The 23,969-nt window shown below is 42.0% G+C and overlaps 1 protein-coding gene across 1 annotated transcript; it reads right to left on the bottom strand.

Moving 5' to 3' along the window:
- Positions 1–264: 264 nt before the first annotated feature.
- CMTM6 (CKLF like MARVEL transmembrane domain containing 6) lies at positions 265–22,875 on the bottom strand. The gene is made up of 4 exons (XM_047099421.1): positions 22,656–22,875; positions 10,702–10,878; positions 5,571–5,669; positions 265–2,564 (listed from the first exon to the last, which is right to left on the bottom strand). The coding sequence occupies exons 1-4, from the start codon at positions 22,791–22,793 to the stop codon at positions 2,430–2,432; spliced, it is 549 nt and encodes a 182-aa protein (XP_046955377.1). The 5' UTR covers positions 22,794–22,875; the 3' UTR covers positions 265–2,429.
- Positions 22,876–23,969: the final 1,094 nt, after the last annotated feature.

Raw genomic sequence — 23,969 nt, 5'->3', positions numbered from 1 at the left:
AGGCTTCTGTGATAATGAAACAACTACAAAGGTGTAGACAATAAAATGGATTTATTTAAAAAGAAAACTACAAAATTTGACATTGAGAGAGATAAAAAAAAAAAAAAAAGAAAAAAGACCCACAGGATTTAAATTGATAAATACAAAAGCGATTGGCTATAAACAATGTAAAAATACATTTCCCAGTCCCCAAGCAGAACATAATTTAAGTATGGCAGTTATAAAATTCTTACATTGTATGCATTTTCTCTTAAAATCTTTAAGAACCATTTTAAACAGTTTATTTGTATAAAATAGAACAAATCTAACATGGCTGTTAATAAAAAATTATGTGACATTTCAGTTTATTGAGTTTGCCCTTTTTCGGACATCAAAGGGGTTTTGGTCCCAAGTTTTCCTTGAACTTTTTTTATTCACCACGTGGTCTTTTTACTCGAATTCCTTCTACAATAGAAGAGGGGGGCCAGTCATGGGTCCCATAGAGAACAGGATGAAGAAAAGTTCCAGAGGGACCCAAAATACCAGCAAATACATTATCTTTCTGCAAAGGGAAGGTTAAGTGGCAGCTAAGAGGCCCACTTCTGCACCAATAAAAGAGACGCAAGCCAAGCCTCAGCGCGAGCAGCGCTGCGGCTCGATGCCGACGTGCTGCACGGAGGCGGCCGGCTGGGACACGTCCCATCAAACTTAACGAAGCCCGTGCGTGCGCGGGGAGCCTGAGGTAGCCCGGATGGTTTGCTGTGAAAGCCCAGCTGGGTCTGGATATTTAAAATGACAGTGTACAGTCAGGGGTGAAATTCCAGAACTTGCTGACCATTCGCTACTTATCTTCGAACCACTCTTCATTCTTGGGACCAGGACCCAAGCTATTTCTCCTCTCGTGGATGGTACGCCCAGTAAAGACGGCATCCGTGATCGGGTTCATTATCCCCTAGGCGGGTAGTGGTGACAGCACCACGGGCACTAGCATCCAAACTTGGGAACAAATGGATACAGTCCCGAGTCATCAAGAGAGGGCAGCAGCCGTGGGAGGCCGTGCTGCTGAACTCTGACCACCGCACCTGCCACATCCACACACACAAATGAGAAATTTCAAACGGATAGGGTCATTAAATGGTCTCACTAGGAACACGATTCCACTCCTTCAGAAGGAACACCCGGTCCACCTAGCCCCGGAGACTTCCACCAAAGTCCTGAAGTACCTGACACATGGGCTTACTGCCTTCACACCAGAGTTCTGAGTCAAAATTCTAAGAGGAGGACAAGAAAGACCTACTCTGTGAACCCCTTGCTCAGAAAGGACCAAGTGCCCTGGCCGGCTGGCTCTAAGACAGCCTGCCAGCAAGAGGCCATTCTTGCAAACGATCAGAACGAGTCTGAAGCGGAATGGCTGGGCTGCCCCTTACACCATCCTCAGGGTTAACCTGGGCAGGAGAAGTCAGAGTAATCCCGGACGTGGGAACAAGAAACCTAAAGATCCCGCTGCATACTCTGTGCAGTTAAAAGGGCCCCAAAGTTTGGACTACCTAAAGACAACCGCCATCGGCCAGAGACTCCTCTCTGTCAGATGATGAAACAGTGTATGGACCATGTGGATAAAGAGAAAAGGGAGAATCTCAAATAGATGAAAAATCAAAAGCTGGGGTTTTGAAAAGAGGGTAGGCTTCAAAGAAAACGCTGAACAGACTGATACAGCTGTATTAACTTCGGTAGGAAGAGCCATATATCAACAGGGGAATGGACCAATTCCTAGCTCCCAGTATGAACTTATCTCTTCAGACAGTGGTAAGCAGTTGAAGCCTATTTTTAATAATCACTGTATTGTTCAAGAAGTGTATCTTTTTTTATCTTTGGTCCTTAGCCATGAGAGTTTCTTCCATTTTTCTGTGTGTTATATTATATAAAAAATCTTTTTTTTTTCGCTTATCAACAACAAAGTGCAGTATAAACATAGGGTTTCTGATATTGTTTCTTTTCTACGTATAAAATAACAACACCTCCCATACAGTTTCTATTATGCTAGAAAAGGTCTCAGAAAGAGTTAATAATAATTATCCTAAAACATTACAATATAATTTTAAGGCTGAGTGAGATACAGTAAAGCCTGGGTATTTCAATGACAGAATAAAAGATCATCAGTTGAGCTATGTGATTTAAAGAAACAACTGTCCTCTGAAACAGAAACAAAACCATTTCATTTGACAGAAGTTTTAACTGTTATTTAAATATATATTTTTTTGAAACAAAAAGTTCTCTGGCCTAATTTGTGGTGACTGACACAGAGTCCAATATTGATAAAAGTGCCTTCCTGCCTTCCCCTTGTTCCCCCAAAGAAGTGGTTTAACCATTACATAAATTCTACAAGAGTTTGTGCCAGGGCTCAGGCATTACGCAGCTGATACCTTATGCAACACCTATTCCCTAGGTCCTTAAGCATTAAGTGGTTCAGTGGCCTCTGTCCTCCTGGTAGCCTCAGGTTTTCTCATCTGGGACTCCTGTTGTTTCTCCCAGACCATACTGGCAAAGTCAAACAGGAACATAAAACTTGCTAGGAATCCAAACACCTGGGGAGAAGAAAGGGCGAAGGTTGTATGATGAGTTTTGGAATGTGATCTCACATTTCCTACTGGGCTCTGAAAGCGTTTTATACAAGCAACACGATTCATCAATTTTATCTTATACACGTTATTCTCAGCCCCTGGTAATAAAAGACTTTTTAAGGTCATCAGAAAACTAGAAGTTACAAAAAAAAAAAATCTAGAATAATGGCTACTAGTTGAAGTTCCACAAAAGAGAGATGTCCTGCCTTATGTGTGCATGTGGGATGTGGGGTGCCAAACCTGTGACACTAAGGTTAATAGATGAAAAACAAAACCGTAGAAAATGATACAAAACACAGGATTATTGGCAATGGTTAGACTGACTCACAGGTGAGATAAGAGAAATACGTGAGTAGGGAGTGAGTGAAAATGGCACAAAGTGATCACTATCAAAACAGAAATTCTATTTTGAAGATACTTTTAGTTAAATTACCTAAAAAATATTTTCCAGTTACTTGTCACACTGTCATGACACAGCAACATGACACCACAACCTACTTCCTCTTCCTTAAATCACTTCCTCATTGCACTCCTCTAACATACGATCAAGCATTCTGAGAATTCTGTTAAGAAGAAATCTTCTTCACTAGCAAAACCCTTAAAGAAATGGGGGCCAAAGAACGGCTCTGTAAAAAGAGAAACTGATGTATGTGATGGCTAAAGTCCCTTCCACCTCTAGCACCCCATCTCCATGATTTTTTATTATTGCTTTTTTTTTTTTTTTTAGTTTTAAGTTTTCCAGTTAGTTAACATACAGTGTAATGTCAGTTTCAGGTCTATAGTTATTCAACAGTTCCATACATCACCCGGTGCTCATCTCGACAAGTGCTCTCCTTAATCCTCATCACCTATTTACCCTCTGGTAACCATCAGTTTGTTCTTTTTTTTAAATTATTTTAATGTTTATTTATTTCTTTTGGGAGAGACAGAGAGAGAGAGAGAGAGAGAGAGCGCGTGCGCGCCAGGGAGGGGCAGAGAGAGAGGAAGAGAGAATTCCAAGCAGGCTCCGCCCTGTCAGCACACAGCCCTACGCTCAATCTCATGAACTGTGAGATCATGACCTGAACTGAAATTAAGTCAGACATTTAACTGAGCCTCGCAGGCGCCCCCAGCAGTTTGTTCTTGATTTTTAATATTTTGTTGTAGTTCCAATCTCTTGACTTTTCACACCCAACCCCTCAAGAATATGCATCCTGCCTCATTTCACTATAAAGCAAACTGAACTCCAAATTCATCAATTTACCCAAATAGCCCCAATATATCCAACCTAAATTTAATTATCAATCCCACATCTCTAAAGCCAAGTCGCTTCTCCTCTCTAGAGTCTTCATTTTGGCTTGATGGCATCTATCCCCTTACTGGGCAAACATATTACATGCTTTAAGGACAGATCAGATGTCACTGTGTCTGTGAAGCCATCCCTGACCCCCTCGAGAGCCCCAGTTCATGCAGGGCCCTCTATGCCGTAGCATCCAGACAAATGATATTCCCGATCTTTTGCTCACATACTTTTCAATTTTTTCTTCTTTTTTTAATGGACTCCCTTACTAATTTAAGTCTGTAAATTTTTTTCATAAGTTGCAAAAGGTAATGTCCAGCATATTATAGTGAGTTTTTTTAATTTTTATTTTTATTATAAATACTGAGTTTTTAAATTACCAGTCACTCTTAAATATAGCCAATGAAATCTAAATACTGTAATAGTCTAACACATCACCTAATTATACAAATAAGCTTTATTTTAACAACCTGGAATTTTATGCCATGCTTTTTTCCCCCTCTTCAGCTCAACTTTCCTCAATTCTATTTCACTTCCTCTAAGGATTTTATAGCAATGAACTTCTATACCTTAAAACATTTCACTGATCACCCTATCATACTCCTCTGCAATACAAATATATATATATAAACTGAAATTAACCATAAGGGTCATTAAAACTTAGATCTTTCTCTTCATGTACCGATTGGTTCATGTATTTATGATTATGGTTCAGGTATAAGTATTACTTGTTGCTAGAATGAGTCAAGGTTCAGCACTGATTTAATTTCGGTTTTGTTTTGACATGTGTGCTAACAAATTGCTCACATGAACAGGTAGATATAACCATGCAAGTCCCTGAACTCCTTTTAAGTTTTCTATAATTGAGAGTAGTTTTAATGATCTATTAGCTGACAACTCAATTAATTATAACTTCAAATTTGTTATGAACAAAGTATTAATTGGAATCCAGCTGACTTGCAAGAGGATTTGTTATTGTCATTTGTCTGTGTTCACAAATCCACGACATGGCCCTTGATTTGTAATTCTGAAATCCAAAAAGCTACAAAAACTCAAACGTTTTCATGATTTACTTGGCTCAAAAGTGACACCAGGCAAAACTACTTACAGTCTTTATCCCCTTTACTGTGAGTATTCATGGTTCAGAAATATTAACATGTTGGATTACAGGGTCTGCCCCAGGCCCTCTGCAGCACTGCCTTTGTAAAATCCAGAATATTCTGAATTAAAAAAAAAAAAAATCTGGTCCTCCAAGGATTTCAGATAAAAACATTTCCTTATCGATCTCATCTATCAGGCTGAACCTTTCGATCATTTCTCCTGTGTATTCTCTACACCTAGTGTGGCTATTTTACACCTGCCACGTATGCGTGTTTTTGCTGCACTGCAAAGTAGAAAAGAAGATAAGGAAGTCAGATAACAAAGTCAGTTCTACCCCTTCCATTAGCAGGAACACATTCACATGTGGAGTGATTAGGTTTTTATTAACAAAACTTGGTCAAATTCTAAGCACAGGTTCTAGGTTGCTATATCATATTTATTTGCTCTTAGGTCCTCCGTTCAAAATTACACTGAAAAATAAGTTAAAAGATGAACAATGCTCCCCTATTGTATAACCTTTTAGTACTTTCCAAGCTCCATATTTCTAAGGAAACAAAAATAAGCAAGGGTTCAAAATACAAGGTACTCACAGTGGCAGCTGTCTCAGCTGGGGTCCTGTCATGTGTGGAAACGAAAATGATGGATGCCAACAAAAACACACATCCTGTGCCCAAAGTAATATAGAAATCCTACACACGTGCACAAAGAATACAGTAGGGTTAGGTTCACAGAAGCAAATGTTTTTGGCTTTTACTTTTAAAAAACTTTGGTGACACAGCTTTTTCATGCAACCCAAATTTACATGCTTCAGCTTCTAACTTTTCCATAAGCTTGGCATTCATTAATTACCCTGTAAAGGAATGCTATCCATAGTTTGGATGGGGCATATTCAGAGCACATCACAAGATAATCTTTCAATAAAAGCAGTTCCCCAAAAGGCCATGCGTGTGTATGTGTGTGTCGTTTTCTCTAGGACATATTAAAACTTCCAAAGCCATTTATTACATGCCATCTTCCTTCCAGCAAAAACAAAAACAAAAACAAACAAAAAAAGAAAAACCAGAAACAAAAAAATTTTTCTTCCCTTTCAAAGTATAGATGGTCCCTGACTTACAATGGTTCCGCTTATGATTTTTAACTCTGGTGCCAAAACACTATGCATTCAGTAGGAACTGTACTTCCAGCTGTGGGTGTGGGTCCTCTCTCAGGCTGGCGCTGCGCGGGGTGACCCTCCATCGTGCTGCTGGGCTGTGGCAGCGGCTCTCGGCCAGCCCCCGATCACGAGGGTAAACTACCGTACTCTGACAGCCCTTCTGTATCCACACAGCCCTTCCGTTTGTCACTTTCGGGACAGTATTCAATGACATGAGTCAACACGTTATTATCAAACAGGCTTTGTGGGAGATGACTGTGCCCAACTGCAGGCTAAAGTAAGTGTTGTGAGCACACTAAGTTATGATGTTCAGGGGGCTAAGTGTATTAAATGCACTTTTGACTTAACAGTATTTTCAGCTTACGATGAGTTTTATCGGGATGTAACCCCGTCATAAGTTAAGGAAGATCAGGATTCTCTGCTAGGATGGCCTCTCTGAGAGTGCTTCAGTGCTTTGAAAGCACTCTAGAAAAGAGAGAATCAGATGAACCACCTGTCATTAACCAAATAAAATTATGCCAATAGTATGTTTTTAGACACATAAGCTTTCTGGAATAACGTATTGCTTTCAATCGTTCCAAGTAAGTAACCCAAAATGAGCTTGTATGATGAACTTATCTGCTCTATAGAAGCTTCCATATCTCATCATAATGTAGCTCACGACACGAAGTTCTCCATGGGTTCCCAAGGGCTCTCTGGCATTATCTGGTAAGGCTCCCTCTCAGATGCCAACTGCAAACAGCACTTGACATGCACACTCGATTCAGAGGAGAAACCGGTAAAATGACAGCCATTGCTCAGGGTTTTAAGTCTGATACTTTCAGAGTTTCCTGAGATGCATCTCCAGTAAACCTAATATGGATAAAACTACCCAACACAGAATTCCCAGACTGTCCGCTGTTCACGTAACATTTACAAAAAAATTTAAGAGATTTTCTTTTTGCTTCTAAAAAGAGGTGTTTTTCTATAATACTTTTGTTTTTCCTATTCCTTTGAATGTTATTTCAAATCGGCGACACACAAATATAAAACTCCATTTACTAATATTTGGATTTCATTCAAGGAGGTATTAAACAGGACAACCATTTTGAGACAGAATAATTTACTGTTCGATAAATATGGGCTCTGCAACCAGACCACCTGAGTTCAAATCCCACTTACACTACTTCCTGCTGTATAACTTTGAATTTGTTACTTAATTACCTGTGTGCCTTAGTTTCTCCATCTGCAAAATGGGAATAAGAACAGTATCCTCTTCATAAGTGATTCTAAAGATTTGAGTTAATCTGTGGAAAATGCTTAGACCGCCAGTATCAGGCACACAGTAAGTGTCCCACAACTTTTGGCTACTATTACTCTTGACAGAATGTGAGCCACAATAGCATGGAATAGAAACGATTCTCCCTTCAAAAAGCTTATTGGTCCTCCCTAGACACTACCACCATCACCACCCCATCACACACTCAAAACAGAAAACCTCTGACATTAAAAAAGTATTTGAGTCCGGTAACAGGTCAGGAGTAAAAGTGATTTTTAAACCTATCAAACAAACATGGAATCCTTACAGTGTTAGGTGAAAAGTACAACATATATGACTGTAACTCTTAATAATCAGCTATGAATAGACACAAAACACCCAAAAGAAATAAAATATTTACAGTTTTTTTGTAAAATATCTAAAAAGGCTGTTTTAGGATGAAATGACTGATTTATTCCTTGCCCTACCCCCAGCATTTTAAGATCAGCACTTACTCTAAAATAACTTAAATGCTCAAGATGTCATAAATGTTTTACATCTTGTAAATTAAACTTTACATTAAACTGGAAAATACTGTAATATTGTTTCTTGTCAAAAAGATCAAGGTTCTTAAACACTACAGATGCAGCACTAAAGTTTAAACATTTCTAAAAATATTCGTACGGACAGTGATACTGTTTTGCTGTGGAGAGAGTAAAAACTGAAAAAAATCACTTCAATCTTAAATGTTTACAATATAAATTCATACACTGGAAGTAAAAATCAATCAGCTCAGGGGCGCCTGGGTGGCGCAGTCGGTTAAGCGTCCGACTTCAGCCAGGTCACGATCTCGCGGTCCGGGAGTTCGAGCCCCGCGTCGGGCTCTGGGCTGACGGCTCAGAGCCTGGAGCCTGTTTCTGATTCTGTGTCTCCCTCTCTCTCTGCCCCTCCCCCGTTCATGCTCTGTCTCTCTCTGTCCCAAAAATAAATAAACGTTGAAAAAAAAAAAAAATTTAAAAAAAAAAAAAAAAAAATCAATCAGCTCAGACACAAGTTAACTTTTCACTTGCCCCAAATCTTACCACATACCTGTCTGCAGAAAGGAAGGACTTAGAGATTATAAATATGATTACCAAAAGCTCGAAGATATTCTCTGTATCCTCATCTTAATATGCATATTCCATACAATAAATAGGCTCTGTTACTGTCATCATTATACAGAGATCTAGATAACGGGGGGCTGATATCGGCCATGACAGCATCTAAAGTTGGCTAGGGCACTGGTTCCAACAGGATTCAGCGGTGGCCACAGAACGGAATCCAAAGTGTGGAGGGTTTTTCTGGGTTCCAATCTCGGTTTATTTTTACCCTAGCTGTGTAACTTTGGACAAGTTACATAACCACCCTGAATCTAAGTTTCCTCAATGGAAAAATGGAGCATTACAATATGAGGATTCTAAGTCACAGTATATAAAGTATCTGACACGAGTCTGTGCTGACAGCAGCTGTTACCAAGGAAGGTAATGGAACAGTCATATACTGGCCACACCAAGATCCGCATGTATGTGCTCATCAAAGACTTGATGGATGGGATTCAGACTCTACTGTTTTGTTTTGTTTTTTTCAAAGTTACTTTTTTAACTAGTGTGGTATCAATTTTTGTTTAATTTTTAACCTTAAAATAATTCTTTTAAAAGAAGGTAACAGATCTTACAGCACAAAATGATAAAGGGTAGTACAAAAGGGTGTACAGATAAAAATAAGTATCTTAGGTGTATACTAATATATGACCCAATGTTTACTTCTCATTAATTCAAAACAATAACAGAATTTTACTGATTTGTATTTATCTTGTTACACCGTTTTGTTTTGTTTTGTTTTGTTTTTAAAGTAATCTCTACCCTCAGTGTAGGGCCTGAACCCACAAACTCGAGATCAAGAGTCACATACTCTACTGACTGAGCCAGCCAGGTGCCCCTATCCCTTATTCTTAATAGTTAAAAATTTACCCTAAGTTTTATCTTTTCCCTCAGAGATGTGAATTCTTACATATGTCGACCCTGACATGTACAATTCTTCACAAACCACTACTGTTTTACTCCAATACTACTGAAGAAGTAAAATGCTCAATTCTTCCTTCCTTCCTTAAGTGCAGTCAGTGTGTGAATCATCTCATGTGTCATCTCACAAATCCACACTATACTCAAATAAAAACATGCGCTAGCAGACCGGGTTTAGAAAGTTATGTATCACTGATTTTGTGAAAATAAAATTTCCAATGTGCACTTTCATTAAAAGGGAAATTTCTGAACAATGAATTCAACAAATGCCTCCTTAATCCACTTATGGATAAATTTCTTTTTTATTTTTTTTTATTTTTTTTATTTTTTTTTATTTTTTTTTTTTTTAATTTTTTTTTTTCAACGTTTATTTATTTTTGGGACAGAGAGAGACAGAGCATGAACGGGGGAGGGGCAGAGAGAGAGGGAGACACAGAATCGGAAACAGGCTCCAGGCTCCGAGCCATCAGCCCAGAGCCCGACGCGGGGCTCGAACTCACGGACCGCGAGATCGTGACCTGGCTGAAGTCGGACGCTTAACCGACTGCGCCACCCAGGCACCCCAGGATAAATTTCTTTGTAATAAAAATCAAAACCACAGGTAGGATTATGTGGTGTCACATTTTAAAACATTTTTTTACTACTATTTTTTTTTTTTGAGAGTGTGCACACACACATGGCGGGAGAGGGCCCGGGAGACAGAGCCAGAGAATCCCAAGCAGGCTCCATGCTCAGTATGGAGCCTGACGTGGGGCTCGACCTCGTGACCTTGAGATCACGACCTGAGCTGAAATCAAGGGTCGGATGCTTAACCGACTGAGCCACCCAGACACCCCTGTGTGGTGTTTCATTTTAAAAGTTCCAGAAATACGTCACATTAGTTCATTACTCTCTCTAGCATCCAGCGTAATGCCTGGCACAGGACAGGTACACAATGAGAAACTGTAGAGCCCAAGAGCGACACACTGAAATGTTAGAAATCAAAAGTGACAAAAATCCTAGTTTTTAAAAAATACCTAACGGGAGTTAGGGGAAACCACCCATAACTGTAAACTCCTGGCCGTGTCCGTCCTCCTTCTCATCCCATTTTCCCCCGTCTCCCCCACCATCTGGCAGGGAAAATGGAGTTGCCGAAGGGCAGAACTGGAACAATGGATAGTGTCTTCTCCTGCTCCTGAGTTTTGCAAGCATCCCTAGTTTGAACAATAAAACAGCACAGGACTCCAAACAGCTATGTTCTTCATAGAGGGATGACAGGTCTTCATGCTTACCGATGACTTGACTTTGACAGCATCGACTCTGTCATAAACTGGAGTGCAGTACACAATCAGAATGAGGAGACTCAGGAGAAAGGCACTGCAGCTCACAAATTCAAAAAAGTAAAGTCCTCCACACAAAGTGCATTGTGACACGACTTCCTCGCAGACGAAGGCCAGCAGAGACAGCAACTACAAAAGAAACAGAACATTTCACTTAAGTGTTTTCCGGAGAAGCCTACAGTGTTCAGGAAACATACTGGTCCACGCAACTATCTGTGAAGTGGAGACCAGGGCAAACACGATTACTAAATGCAGCTGATCCACACAGAACTTACAGTCCGGTTGCCTTGAAGGGAATCCAAGTACGCAAATAATTAACTACCAAGTGCTAAAGGCCAGAATGGGCAAAACACAGCGTGTTGCTATAAAAGCACACAGGAGAGGCCCTCCACTTGGGGGGGTCAGGAGAGGGTTCCCGAAGGACAGGAGGGTCAGCTTCGGGGGTAAAAGACAGGGAAAGAAGCTCGAGGCAGAGAAGCAGTCCACAGAAAGACCTGGAGGTGCAAGAGCTTGGTACCCCTCCCACCCCAATGCATACATATATCCCCCCGCCCCACTGAACCATGCAGTGAGTTGAGTCCGCATGGTTCAACTATCCAGTGTGAAGGAAGGGGACCGCAGCACAAAAATGATTAAACCAGACTAGGGAGGTAAGCAGAGGCTAGATCTAAATGTCCTCTCTTATTATTAAAAATCGGATTTAAAGGATTTTCACGCAAATGGGCAGCACAATCAGGTCTGTGCTTTTAGTAGTTCTTGCTGGCTACAACATGGAGAAGGGACTGGGGAAAGGGCAGATCCTGGGATGGACATCCAGTTGGGAAGGTGATGTAGGAAATCAGGGCAAGACAGTGACCAGGTAGTAGTAATGGAGAACAGTCTGAAATCATTGCAAGACGCAGTAGAAGCCCTTATCAGGACACATTTAAACAGAGTAGGAAAGGGGCACCTGGGTGGCTCAGTTGGTTAAGCATCCATCTTGGGCTCAGGTCATGATCTCACGGTTTGTGGGTTCGAGCCCCGCTGTCAGGCTCTGTGCTGACAGCTCAGAGCCCGGAGCCTGCTTCAGATTCTGTGTCTCCCTCTCTCACTACCCCTCCCCCACTCATACTCTGTCTTTCTCTCTGTCTCAAAAATAAATAAACATTAAAAATAAATAAATAAATGGGGTGCCCGGGTGGCTCAGTCGGCTGAGTGCCCGACTTCAGCTCAGGTCATGATCTCACAGCTTGTGGGTTCGAGCCCTGCATCAGGCTCTGTGCTGACAGCTCGGAGCCTGGAGCCTGCTTCGGATTCTGTGTCTCCCTCTCTCTCTGCCCCTCCCCAACTTGCACTCTGTCTCTGTCTCTCAAAGATGGATAAACATTTAAAAAAACTTTAAAAAATAATAAGTAAATAAATAAAGACAAATAAATAGAGTAGGAAATAAGATAACATACTTGAACGCTTTAACTTAAAACGAAAAAGCACATTTATTCACCAATCTTTTGAAATTGGGCTTTTCTTGGAGTTTGAGCCTACTGACTGCAACTCCACATCATGTTTTCTGCACTCATCACTTTCTTCATCTGTAACTACCACTTCCAGACCAATGTTAGTTGAAGTGGAGCAAGGCCTTGGACACCTGAGAAGCAGAGTGCAGAATCCTTCTAGATTTGGACAAGTTTTACTAGCCTTCTACAACAGGCATCTCGCTCTAACTTAATTCCACAGCAAATACTTTAGTAATTTATTTTTTGGACTTGCCAAAGCATACAATTTCGTTTTCACAGGAAACAACTCCTTTCCACACTCAATTTTAGTCTGTGTGATATTTAGTTAAACGTCTGACGATAGAAAGCGTAATTAGCAGTATTGCGAATAACACAAGTCGACTGATGGCAGAGGCGAGAGTGTTCAAGAGGGCCTGAAGTCATATGCTCACTTGAATGTAAATTTAAAAAATTAATTAATTAGTTTAAAAAAAAAAGCGCGCAAGAGGGGCCTCAAGTGTGCTCAAGAGTGCCAGACAGGGGCGTGGGTCAGAATGCTGTGCCCTAAACGGACAATGGTTCGCTCTGGTGAACTCGGCAACTCAACATTACATGAAAGCACCCCCACTGTCGTATGCACACACGATACTGATGCACTGGGGCCTCACTGCAGAAAGAAGAGTCGGGTCTTTTTGGTTTTTCTTCTTTTTTTTAAGAGGCAAGGGTGCTGGGGAGAGAATCCATTCAGTTTTAAATATCCTGGGTATGAGGGGTTTGTGAGAGAGCGAAGGAAGGTATCTAGGAGGCAAAAGGGTACGCAGGTCTACAGCCCAGGGGAGAGGTCGCAGGTGGAGATGAAGACGTCGGCATCAGCCAGTGAGATCCCCCAGAAGGAGGAAAGCTAGCTTAGTGCAGAACTCTGAGCAACCCCACGATTTAAGGGATGGGCAGAGGCGGAGACACCAGCAAAGGACAATCAGGAACAGCATTCCAAGCGGGTAGTAGAACAAGAAAAAAGGATTTCTACCAAGAGAAAGTAATCAAGAATAATGAATGCTACTTAGAGGTCAGGTAAGAACGACACTGAAACACTTACATCATACTGGGCTACAGGCGGCTGCTGGTGACATCAGCAAGCCCATGGCAGTGTGGTCAGGCAGGGAGGCTAAGATTACAGCACTGCACAGTGAGAAGTGAGAGGAGGACAAAGCGGTGAGATAGAGCCAGCACAGTCACAAGCTGTACTTTGGAAAGACTGGCCAGACAGGGGAGTAGTGGACAAGGTCAAAGGGATGGGAATTTCAAGATGGGAGAGAACTGAGCATGCTTAAAAAGGCAGAAACCAGTAAGATGGGTGGGTCTCAAGACGAGGAAGAAAAGAAGCTCTCTATAGGTAGGATTTGGGGCTCAGGTTTGGGGCTAACTCTCCTCTAGAAACAGAAAGAAGAGAAAGAAGAGAGGTTCACTTGGGCAGGTTTGTGTTGGGCAGGGTTGTGTGGGTTGTGTGGGTTTTGTGAAAGCTAGGGGAGTTTCCTTTGAGCGTTAAGACCATCAAGATGGTGACCTAAACCAAAGCCTATCGGGAAATGTCATTTTGCCCCTCAGGCCAGAAGCAACCAGATATAATAATGGCACCAAGAGCGCTACCAAAAGAAGCAGATACATGTCACTGCATAGTATAAAAATGCTAACCTACAACATACTGTCATCAAGAAGAAGTCAATGGCACAGCCACTCTGGAAAACAGCTGACCAGTCTCTTAAAAACTAAACAGGCGACTGCCATATGACCCAGCAACTGCATTCCTACCTTCTCCAGGAGAAATGAAAACTCACGCTTAGGCAAAAAACAATACATGGATGTTCATAACAGTTTTATTCATAATAGTTCTGGAAACCGGAAACCATCCAGATGTCCTTCCACCATGAAGCAAACTGTGGTACACCCATAACATGGAATACTGCTGAGCAATAAAAAGGAACAAACTTCACATACACAACAAGTTAGATCATCTGCCAATTATGCAAAGTGGAAAAAATTCCAAAACTCAAGGGTTACCTACTACATGGTTCCACTTACATAGCCTTCTTCAAATAACCAATTACAAAGCTGGAGAGCTCATTAGTGGTGGCCAGGGGAGAGGGGAAAGGTGTGGCTGTAAAGGGGTGGCAGGAGGGAACCCTATGGTGATAGGACGGTTTCTGGAACAGTTGTGGTAGCGACTCTAGGAAGCTACACATGTGATAAAACTGCAGAGAAATGTACACACACACACACACACACACACACAGAGTACAGAGGTCCTCCCTGTACATTTTGCTTCACAAGTTCCTGTGAATCTAATTATTTCAAAAGAAAAAGTTAAAAAGGAAAAGGTCAAACCTACATTGGTATGAAGGCCTCTAAGGGATTTCTCCCCTCCAACGAAATTCTGAAAAGAATCTATGTAAGGATAAACACAGATCTTACTGCTAGGATTTCCTACAAGTTAGTGAGTCATAAAATAGTCCAGCATATCCCAAACAACTTCATTCAGAGAGAGGTCAGGTAAGGCACTCCCAATCATTGCACCCGGGATACAAAGTGACACAGCAAGACGAATCCCAGAAAGCCATTGTGTAAAGGTACTTCCCCAATCTCCTGAAATTATAATTACAGGATGAGTTTGTACATGACTCCAGTATAATAAAATACTAAATGTCTAATATTCCATTTGCTTTATTCTTGCCTCTATGTTAAATCTTACCCAACTTTTCGCAGTTTCTCTATGAGAAATTTGCAAAATATACCTCAGGTGTACACAAGTCAATTAACTGTGAGAAGATCTCAGCCTAAAACTCTAACTGGGGTCTGAGAAGAGTTGATCGTGAACCATTCTTATTACAATAAATTAGATTATCAGGAACACTCCCATCTGTGTAGCCTATAGGACAGTAAAATCTTTTCTAGAGACATACAGACTGCTTGTCTGTTCTTTGCAAGACACTGGCAGGATCTAGCTCAGGTAGCAGCAATCAGTGTCTTCATTACAAGTCCTGCTCCAAACTTATTTTTTTTTAATTTTTTTTTAATGTTTATTTATTTTTGAGACAGAGCGCGAGTCGGGGAGGGGCAGAGAGAGAGTGAGATACAGAATCTGAAACAGGCTCTAGGCTCTGAGCTGTCAGCACAGAGCCCGATGCGGGGCTCGAACCCATGAACCGTGAGACCATGACCTGAGCTGAAGTCGGAAGCCCAACCGACTGAGCCACCCAGGTGCCCCAATCCTGTTCCAAGCTTATTAACAGGAGTCATTCTCACTGACCTTAAGTCTCAGATGGGTATTAAAAGGCAGATTCTGCACGGACATCCTGAGAGACTAAAGGGGTACAATACCAAGTTTGGGCATTTACTAGTTCCTACTCCCAAGTTAAAGGCCAAGAGATCGGCACTACAAACTATATTCAGTATGAAGTTTACTCCTGACTCCCCATCTCTGTCCGATGCCCCTAACCTTCCTATGTATAATCCCCGACAGCACTATACGGTACCTTTATGTTATACACCGGAAACTGATACATGTCAACTGTATCTCAATTTTAAAAAACTTTTTCAAAAAGTGTATTTGAGTATTATTGATCCAACACTGTAGTATGTGCAGGAACACAAGGACGGAGCAGCAAGATCAGTGCATAAGAAAACAATACACCTCATAACTGAACATCCATTATCTGTAAATTCGGGAAATCTCAGGAGAATGCTTGGATCCACCTAATAGTGGCTAGAGAAGGGTAAGTGGAAAAGTGAGACTCAAAGCAGGGCCAAGAGACACATACGATCTAGACAGGCAGAGGACATTCCAGGTGGGGGACAGAAAAGAACAGATTCATGAAGGCAAGAATTTGCATGGTAAGCCCCGCAGAAATAATAGGACAACTGACCTAACTGGGTGGGGAGTGATGGTAAAAATGTTTAAGGAGCCAGGTGTTAGGTTATGTGATGATCCGGCCAGGGAGTATGGATTCTGGATGAAAGCAACAGGGACTGCCCGCCTGGTTTAGCTGGTTACAAGGCAGGAGGCGCAGAGGACTGGGTGGGGCGTGAAAGAGTATCACAGTTCAGGAGTAGGAAGGAAAAGAGAAACTAGCACCTGACAAACAAGTCACAGGAAGTATAACACTTCTTAGGAAAACTCCTTAATAAGCAAGTAAACAGGGGCAGCTGGGTGGCTCAGTGGGTTAAGCATTTAACTCTTGATTTCAGCTCACATCATGATCTCATGAACCTCATGTCCGGCTCTGTGCTGACAGTGCAGAGCCTGCTTGGGATTCTCCCTCTCTCTCCTTCTCTCTGCCCTTCCTGCCTCTGCTTGCAAACGCACACACTCTCTCTCTCTCTCTCTTTCAAAATAAGTGAACAAACTTAAAAAAAGAAAAAAAAAATCTATAGGGGCACCTGGGTGGCTTAGTTGGGTTAAGTCGATTTTGGCTCAGGTCATGATCCCGCGGTTCCTGAGGTCAAGCTCCACATCCAGTTCTGCGCTGACAGCCTGTTTGGGATTCTTTTTCTCCCCCTCTCTCTGCCCCTCTTCCAACCTCACACACACGTACTCTCTCTCTCAAAATAAATAAATAAATAAACATAAAAAAAATATATATATATATATATATATATATATAACTTAAAAAAAAAGCAAGTAAACATACTCCAAATCATTAATCAAAGTGAAGGGGGTGGTAGTAAAGTGGTGCTTATTTTATTTTAATCGTATTTTCTAATTTATGTATATTTTTCGGTAAACAAACACTTTGTAAAAAAAAAATTTTTTTAATGTGAAAGTTAAGAGAAGTAATAATTTCAAGAAATGTGTAGTCCCCAGCATTAAATACCAAAGTGGTTAGGGATAAGAAAAGAGGTAAGGTCACTGAACTGGGTAAGGAAAGAATGATGAATGTTAAAAGTAAGTTGAAAGGGGCGCCTGGATGGCTCAGTCAGTTGAGCGTCCAACTTAGGCTCAAGTCATGATCTCGCGGTTTGTGAGTTCGGGCCCCGCGCCGGGCTCTGTGCTGACAGCTCAGAGCCTGGAGCCTGCTTCGGATTCTGTGTCTCCCTCTCTCTCTGCCTCTCCCCTGCTCATGCTCTGTCTCTCTCTGTCTGAAAAATAAATATAAAAAATTTAAAAAAAAAAGTAAGTTGAAAGGCTCAATTATTATTTTCTGGTAAAGTTTTACTCTCAGTAACATGAAGACCTCACATTAAATATTGCTTAATGAATACTAAGTACCTAACAACAGTATGCCCAGTGCCGCTTCTTCTAATAACATAAAATTTTCCCAAATAGAACTACAGGCATTGTCAAGCTTTTGGAGCTGGGAGCCTCTTGGAGGGCAGTCTCCTACCCTTGTGTCTACAGGTGATGGAATGAATCTCGGACAGGCCTGGTCCCACGCTGGCCAGGCACAGCCAAAAACCCAGGTCTCCTGACTCCCACTCTGTGCTTTCTCCACCCCCCCCCCCAGCCGCATAAAAACTGCTTATTAGGTTCATTTGACAACTATGTATATCTGTGTAGGCTTCCCCTATAAGACTGGATTTTCGAAGTTACAATCAGAGTTCTGTGCATTTCCCCTTTTGCTGTTAAATGTTACATTAAAACCAACGTGCTAGGGTCAACACATTTGGGAAATCTTAGTGACTAAGACATGGCTTACTCACAGTTCTGGTGATTTAAACATTCAAATAATGACTATCCTGTGTCTCTCTCCGTTTCAGTTTCACTACCCTTTCTGAAACTTCAGTCTTCCTTAAAATTAACAGTCGTTATTAAACACTAAGTCTCTACCATTTGTCTTTAACAGTCTACAACTAAAGCATTTCTCATAAAAAGAACTTTAAAAAAATTTTTTTTGGAGAGAGAGAGAGAGAAAGAGCATGAGCAGGGGAGGGGAGCAGAGGGAGAGAGAAACAATCTCAAGCAGGTTCCATGCTCATCATGGAACCCGATGGGGGGGGGGGGGGGCTTGATCTCACGACCCTGGGATCACAACCTGAGCCAAAACCAAGAATCAGACGCCCAACGGGCTGAGCCAACCACACGCCTTAAAGAGAATGTTTTAATGTTCGCCATTCATTATAAGGCTCCAACTACAAAATTATATTAATTCGTGAATTAATGACCTTGCTACTAAAAACCTGTAGTCAGGGGCGCCTGGGTGGCTCAGTCGGTTGAGCGGCCGACTTCGGCTCAGGTCATGATCTTGCAGTCCATGAGTTCGAGCCCCGCGTCGGGCTCTGTGCTGACAGCTCAGAGCCTGGAGCCTGTTTCGGATTCTGTGTCTCCCTCTCTCTGGCCCTCCCCTGTTCATGCTCTGTCTCTCTCTGTCTCAAAAATAAAATAAACGTTAAAAAAAAAAACAACAAAAAAAACCAACCTGTAGTCATATGTAAGATCCAAGTAAACAAATCTGTCAGCCTGAAGTTCGGCTAAGCCTCCCTTGCCTTAGGCAAATATTGACTCTCACAAAGGTTCAAAGATATAATTTGCTGACATTATGGATCTTCCTCAAGGTAAAAATATAGCATTTCAATTTAGTACAGATCAATTTTCACATTTAATGGTGAAAAGGACACCATTATAAGATAAACTGCTTCTAGGTGATTTGTTTCTTGGGACCTACAGAGTCTAACTTCATTTTATAATTTGATAAATTTAAATCACTGGTGAATTCTAAAGCAAACCGCTTGCTTGAAGAGTCATTATAATCACAGTACTGTGCAGCCATCAGGACATTCAACTGGTACCATGCACACAGTGCCAGCTTGTTGCAGAGAGAATATTGCACAGATTTAGATCACTGCACCAGCTTACTAGCAAGGAATCAGGTGGCCAGTGGCAATGTTCCCCTTAAGACAAAAACAAACTCCCTCAAAAATAACAACTCCCCCCCCCCCCCACACACACACTAGCAGAAGGACCAATCTAAGGATAAAATACACTGATAAATAAACTGCATAAATTTAGGACTGCAATGACTCCTTACACTGCATTCCCAGCTGAGTCTTTATTTCTTCTTTGGCTCTGGAAGGGCAGTTGGTAGGTAACGGATGTTTATATTCTGGACAAGCCTTTGACAAAATAAAAGTTTTAAAGGAATGGTAGTAGACACAGCTATGCAATTCCAAAAGTATCTAACTCAAGAGCTAGTCATGCTCTTTTATCTTTGACCTCTCCTTCGGTTTGTAGGCTCCCCTTGTACCTCTTTGGTGTTCAGCTCTGTACCAGCACCCCCCAGAGCCAGAGATTTGTAAAAATCTAACACAGTGAAAAGAACCTCAGAGGAAAGCTAATCCAGTCTCCTTTAACTCTAGGAATGTCCTAAGTAGGCAGAGTCTGATTTTTAAGTTTTAGAGTAAGATTCCTTTCTCTTTTGGGGTTTTCAGAATCTGGTAAGATTTGGGGGTCTGGAATAACACACACAAACACAGAAATGCACCACATTTTGGATAAAATGTCACATGACTTCCAGTTCCCTTGTTAAAGTACCTCCTCTCCCAATTATGGGGTTCTCCATTACAGTAGTTTCCTTATTGGAGCTCTCTGCAAAGCTACTTAATTAAAAAAAAAAAAAGTTATCTAGGGGCGCCTGGGTGGCTCAGTCAGTTAAGTGGCTGACTCTTGATTTCAGCTCAGGTCATGATCTTGTGGTTCATGAGATTGAGCCCTGAGTCGGGCTCTGCATTGACAGTGCAGAGCCTACTTGGGATTGTCTCGCTCTCTTTCCTGGCTTCCGTGCTCTCTCTCAAAATAAATAAACTTAAAAAAAATAATAAAATAAATAAAAAGTTATCTAAAGTAAAACAACCTAAAGGCAGAATGTGGCTTTTAAGAATGTACTTCTACTTTAGCAAAGAAAACTTTGCCTGTTGCCCAAGCTGGATGACAGTTTTATTTCATATATAACTTCCTTGGCACTTTCTGCATAACTCCTACAATATACTGTTGTGAAAAGATAAAGGACATTATTGAAACAAAGCAGGAACTAAAAGACAACAATCAAAATGGAAAGCAATAATGAAATATTTTTTAAAATCTGTTTTAAAGAAAGCATTCTTGGGGCACCTGGGTGGCTCAGTCGGTTGAGCGTCTGACTTAAGCTCAGGTCATGATCTCGTGGTTCGTGAGTTCGAGCCCTGCATCAGGGTCGCTGCTGTCAGCACAGAGCCCACTTCTGATCCTCTGTCCCCCTCTCTCTCTGCCCCTCCCAGCTCACACACTCACTCTCAAAAACAAATAAACATTTTTTTAAAAAAGAGAAAGTATTCTTATAACATTACAAGTTCCCCATAAAGAAATAAATGCATACCTCATTTTACTGCACTTTGCTTTACTGCACTTTTCAAATTGAAGGTTTGTGACAACAAGGAGTCAAGCAAGTCTATTGGTACCATTTCTCCAACAGCATTTGCTCACTTCAGGTCTCTGTGTCACACTGTGGTAATTCTTGCAATATTTCAAACATTTTCATTATTATTATATTTGCTATGGTGATCAGTGAACTCACTGAAAGCTCAGTTAATGGTTAGAATTTTTTGGCGATAAAATATTTTACATTAACGTATGCATATTTTGTAGACAACGCTATTGAACACTTCATTGACTACAGTATAGTGTAAGCATAACTTTTATATGCACTGGAAAACCAAAAAATTCATTAGACTCGATATTCCCTTTATTGCGGCAGTGTGGAACCCAACCCACCGTACCTGAGATATGCCTGTAAATGGATTTCAAAAAGAGACATTAGTTTTTATTCTTTCCCTCTTCTCCTTATGGTATGATGGAGAACAAGCAGGAATAGTCTACCAACTTTTGCGAGGCAAATTCGTCTGCTCCTCTTCTCCACAACCCAGTCAAAAGTCTATCACCAAAATTTCTGGTTGTATTCTTTTCCGGGGGTATGGAATACAGTTTATTAAAGTATAAATAAGGTAATGAGAAATTTTACTGTAGCTTTGCCATTTCTGATTAAACAGGAAAAAAACAGAACTGAAAATAGGAGATTTAAGAGGCAGGACACCAATACTGATGATGTCCTTAGAGCAGCAAGAATATTTCAGATGAATATGAATTCTTTTCTGTTCAACAGAGTTCTACTATTCATGTAGAAACATTTTCAGCTCTACTGCAGAGGAACACAGCTGATATCTAAAAGTCCTGTTCGAACTGACAAAAGAACAGAAAGAAGCACTTCTGGGCAGAAGGAACAGCTGATAACAAAGGAACAATGGCTGGAGGGAACCCCTGATGCCTGGAAAGAACTGAAAGGTTTCCAGTGTGAACCACCCAAAGTGAAGCTGGAAAGAGAGAGAGCCAGACCCTCTTGGGTTCCACAGGCCACACTGTCACCTGCCTCCAGTGATTTCCAAACTATTCCCAGATGTGATCGTTTTGATAAGTAGTGCCGGTTTTCTGACAGCTATTTTTCTCTTTAATAAAAATAGGCCATCTGAGTTCCAAGAAAGTTAAGTTCTGGTTATCGGAATTCTAAGAACTTAAGTTCTTCCTAAGGAAACCAACTGGCTATTTTTACTTGAGATGATTAAACAAAACCAACTTACAAACGTTCCAGGCAGTCTGATTTTTCCTCTTCCAGAAAATGGTCACCTTGGTTAAAACAGAACTTGGATGTCAGCATGTGTGTAATGTGAATTAAAATTCAAAGGTGTTTTGACATTTTCACTACTAGGTGAAGGCGCGTTTACTGCCTAAAGTAAACGGAAACTCAATAAAATTGAGGGAGAGGTATGCCATGCCCTACTTTTGCCACCTGCACACAAATACAAGCTGTCCCTTTCACTTTGTACTTCGTACACACATATCGCTCCTTCAGAGGTAATTCTTTTCCAGCCAATATAAGACATCTGGGAGACAATTTACTGAATACACACATCTCAATACCGTGAGGAGTAACGGAAGACTTTGTTCAACAAATTAAACTGCCCCATGGGCTCGTACCAGGAAAACCGCAAGAACCAGAGGAAGATAAACACAAAGCACGTCGTAGTCTAAATACAGGCATTTTGGACGATACTGCAGGGTAACAGCTGGGAGAGGAGACGAAGGTCGTAACAGATGATGGAGTGTCAGAAGTCTGAGTGGCTGACTTGGGTTTTCCGACGCATTTCCTGGACCCGCGTAACACGCTCCGGGGCCCTAGGTCGTCCTCGGGGACCCAGCCGGGGAGACCCTGGGGCTGAGAGGCAGCCCGGCGGCAGGAGGTAACGCCCCCCTTTCCAGCAGACAGAGAAGGAACTGGGGGTGTGGAAACCGCCGCTTCCTGAACAACCAGGTCGAGGAGAAGCAGCTCGGCAGCCTCCCAAGCCCGCAGGCCGGCGGCCCCGGGGCCAGACCCCCTCTGCCGCGGCCAGGCTCGCCCACCCCGGCCGCGGACTTACCAGCTGCAAGACTTTGAACAGGCGCCGATGCAACCGAAGCCGGCCTAGAGAGAAGTAGGCGGCCAGGCCGCTCCGGCCGCCCCTGGCAGGGCCCGGGTTCTCCTCAGTGGTGGGGCCGTACACCGCTCCATTCTCCATCGCCCAGGAACGCGGAGGCCGCACAGGTGGCGCCGCGAACTACACCGACTCCAGAAGGACCACCAGCCGGGCCGTCACTTCCTGGGCCTCCGCCCCCGCTTCCGCCCCACCCCGCCCCGCCCCGCCCCCGCTCTAGCCCCGCCCCGCCCCCGCTCTAGCCCCGCCCCCGCCGCCCTAGGCCTTATCCATTTATCAAACTTCGTAAAGATCTGGAGACTTTTCTTGCAAAGAGAACAGTTTGTCCTAAGGACCGAGTAAAGGAGGAGAGGAGATAAAGCTGGAGATGTAGGCAGAGGCCGCATAATGTAGAGGCCTTGCGGAGCAAGGAAAGCAATTAGGTTTCATTTTAAGCGGAAAGGATTGTCTGAAAGGACTTTCAGGATTGCTCCCTCCTGCATCTCTCTGAATTCCTTTTAGGCTTACTTGTCAAAATCACTGAGATTACTTGTCTCTTCCTTGTTCACCAGCTCCAACAGTCATATATTTTAATTTTGTGTAAATTTAAGGAAACTCATCAAGGAATGTAATTATATTTTAGCAACTGAAGTTGATTGAGTTACACGTCAGGCACACATTTTCTCCTCAACAATATAATGTAGGTACTACCATTACTTTCACTTTACAGACCAGCAAACTGAGGCCAAGAACCGGAATATATCCAAGCTCAAACAGCCTGGGGTAGCTGGGATGCAGGTCTCCGCAGTCTGACTCACAACCTTTGTTGCTAACCACGAACCCAGCAAACCTCTGCCTCTAACTCCATTAGGGCCTTAAAAGCCATAGAAGAGGAGAGAGGCCACTGCCGCCATCTACTTCCATATTTAATCTCTCCTCTTCTCTGTGGCCCCAAACCTCTCCTTCTTCTTCCAGTTATAGAACAAAAGCTTCTATTCAAATGAATAGAGACAAATAGATACTACTCTGTGGGGGCTGTGTACAGCCAGCCCAAAACTACCCTTCTGTCTTTGAGTAAATGTATTCTAAATGTCCTGCAGAGACCAGGCAGCTACCAATCCTGTTCAAGCAAACGAGGCCACTGTGTTTTCACCAGGACTACAAGGACTCACTGCCCTGTTATTCTTCAACTCACCATCATCCCAAATTACACACTATCCATGTCTGAAACTTACTTTGAAATTCATCCAAAAAACCAAGACAGGTTGATGAGCAGAGAGA

This window comes from Lynx rufus, unplaced genomic scaffold, assembly GCF_022079265.1.
Source record: "Lynx rufus isolate CCGP_SWC_20201006 ecotype Redwood Valley unplaced genomic scaffold, mLynRuf1.p SCAF_5, whole genome shotgun sequence".
Taxonomy (NCBI): domain Eukaryota; kingdom Metazoa; phylum Chordata; class Mammalia; order Carnivora; family Felidae; genus Lynx; species Lynx rufus.
This window is presented reverse-complemented; position numbering and strand designations above follow the sequence as displayed.

Coding starts and splice junctions, on each gene's coding strand:
- CMTM6 (XM_047099421.1), bottom strand. CDS start 22,793: ATGGAGAATGGAGCGGTGTACGGCCCCACCACTGAGGAGAACCCGGGC. Junction 10,879..22,655: donor TGTTCAAAGTCTTGCAGCTG/GTAAGTCCGCGG, acceptor TTTCTTTTGTAG/TTGCTGTCTCTGCTGGCCTT. Junction 5,670..10,701: donor CTGTCAAAGTCAAGTCATCG/GTAAGCATGAAG, acceptor GCACGTGTGTAG/GATTTCTATATTACTTTGGG.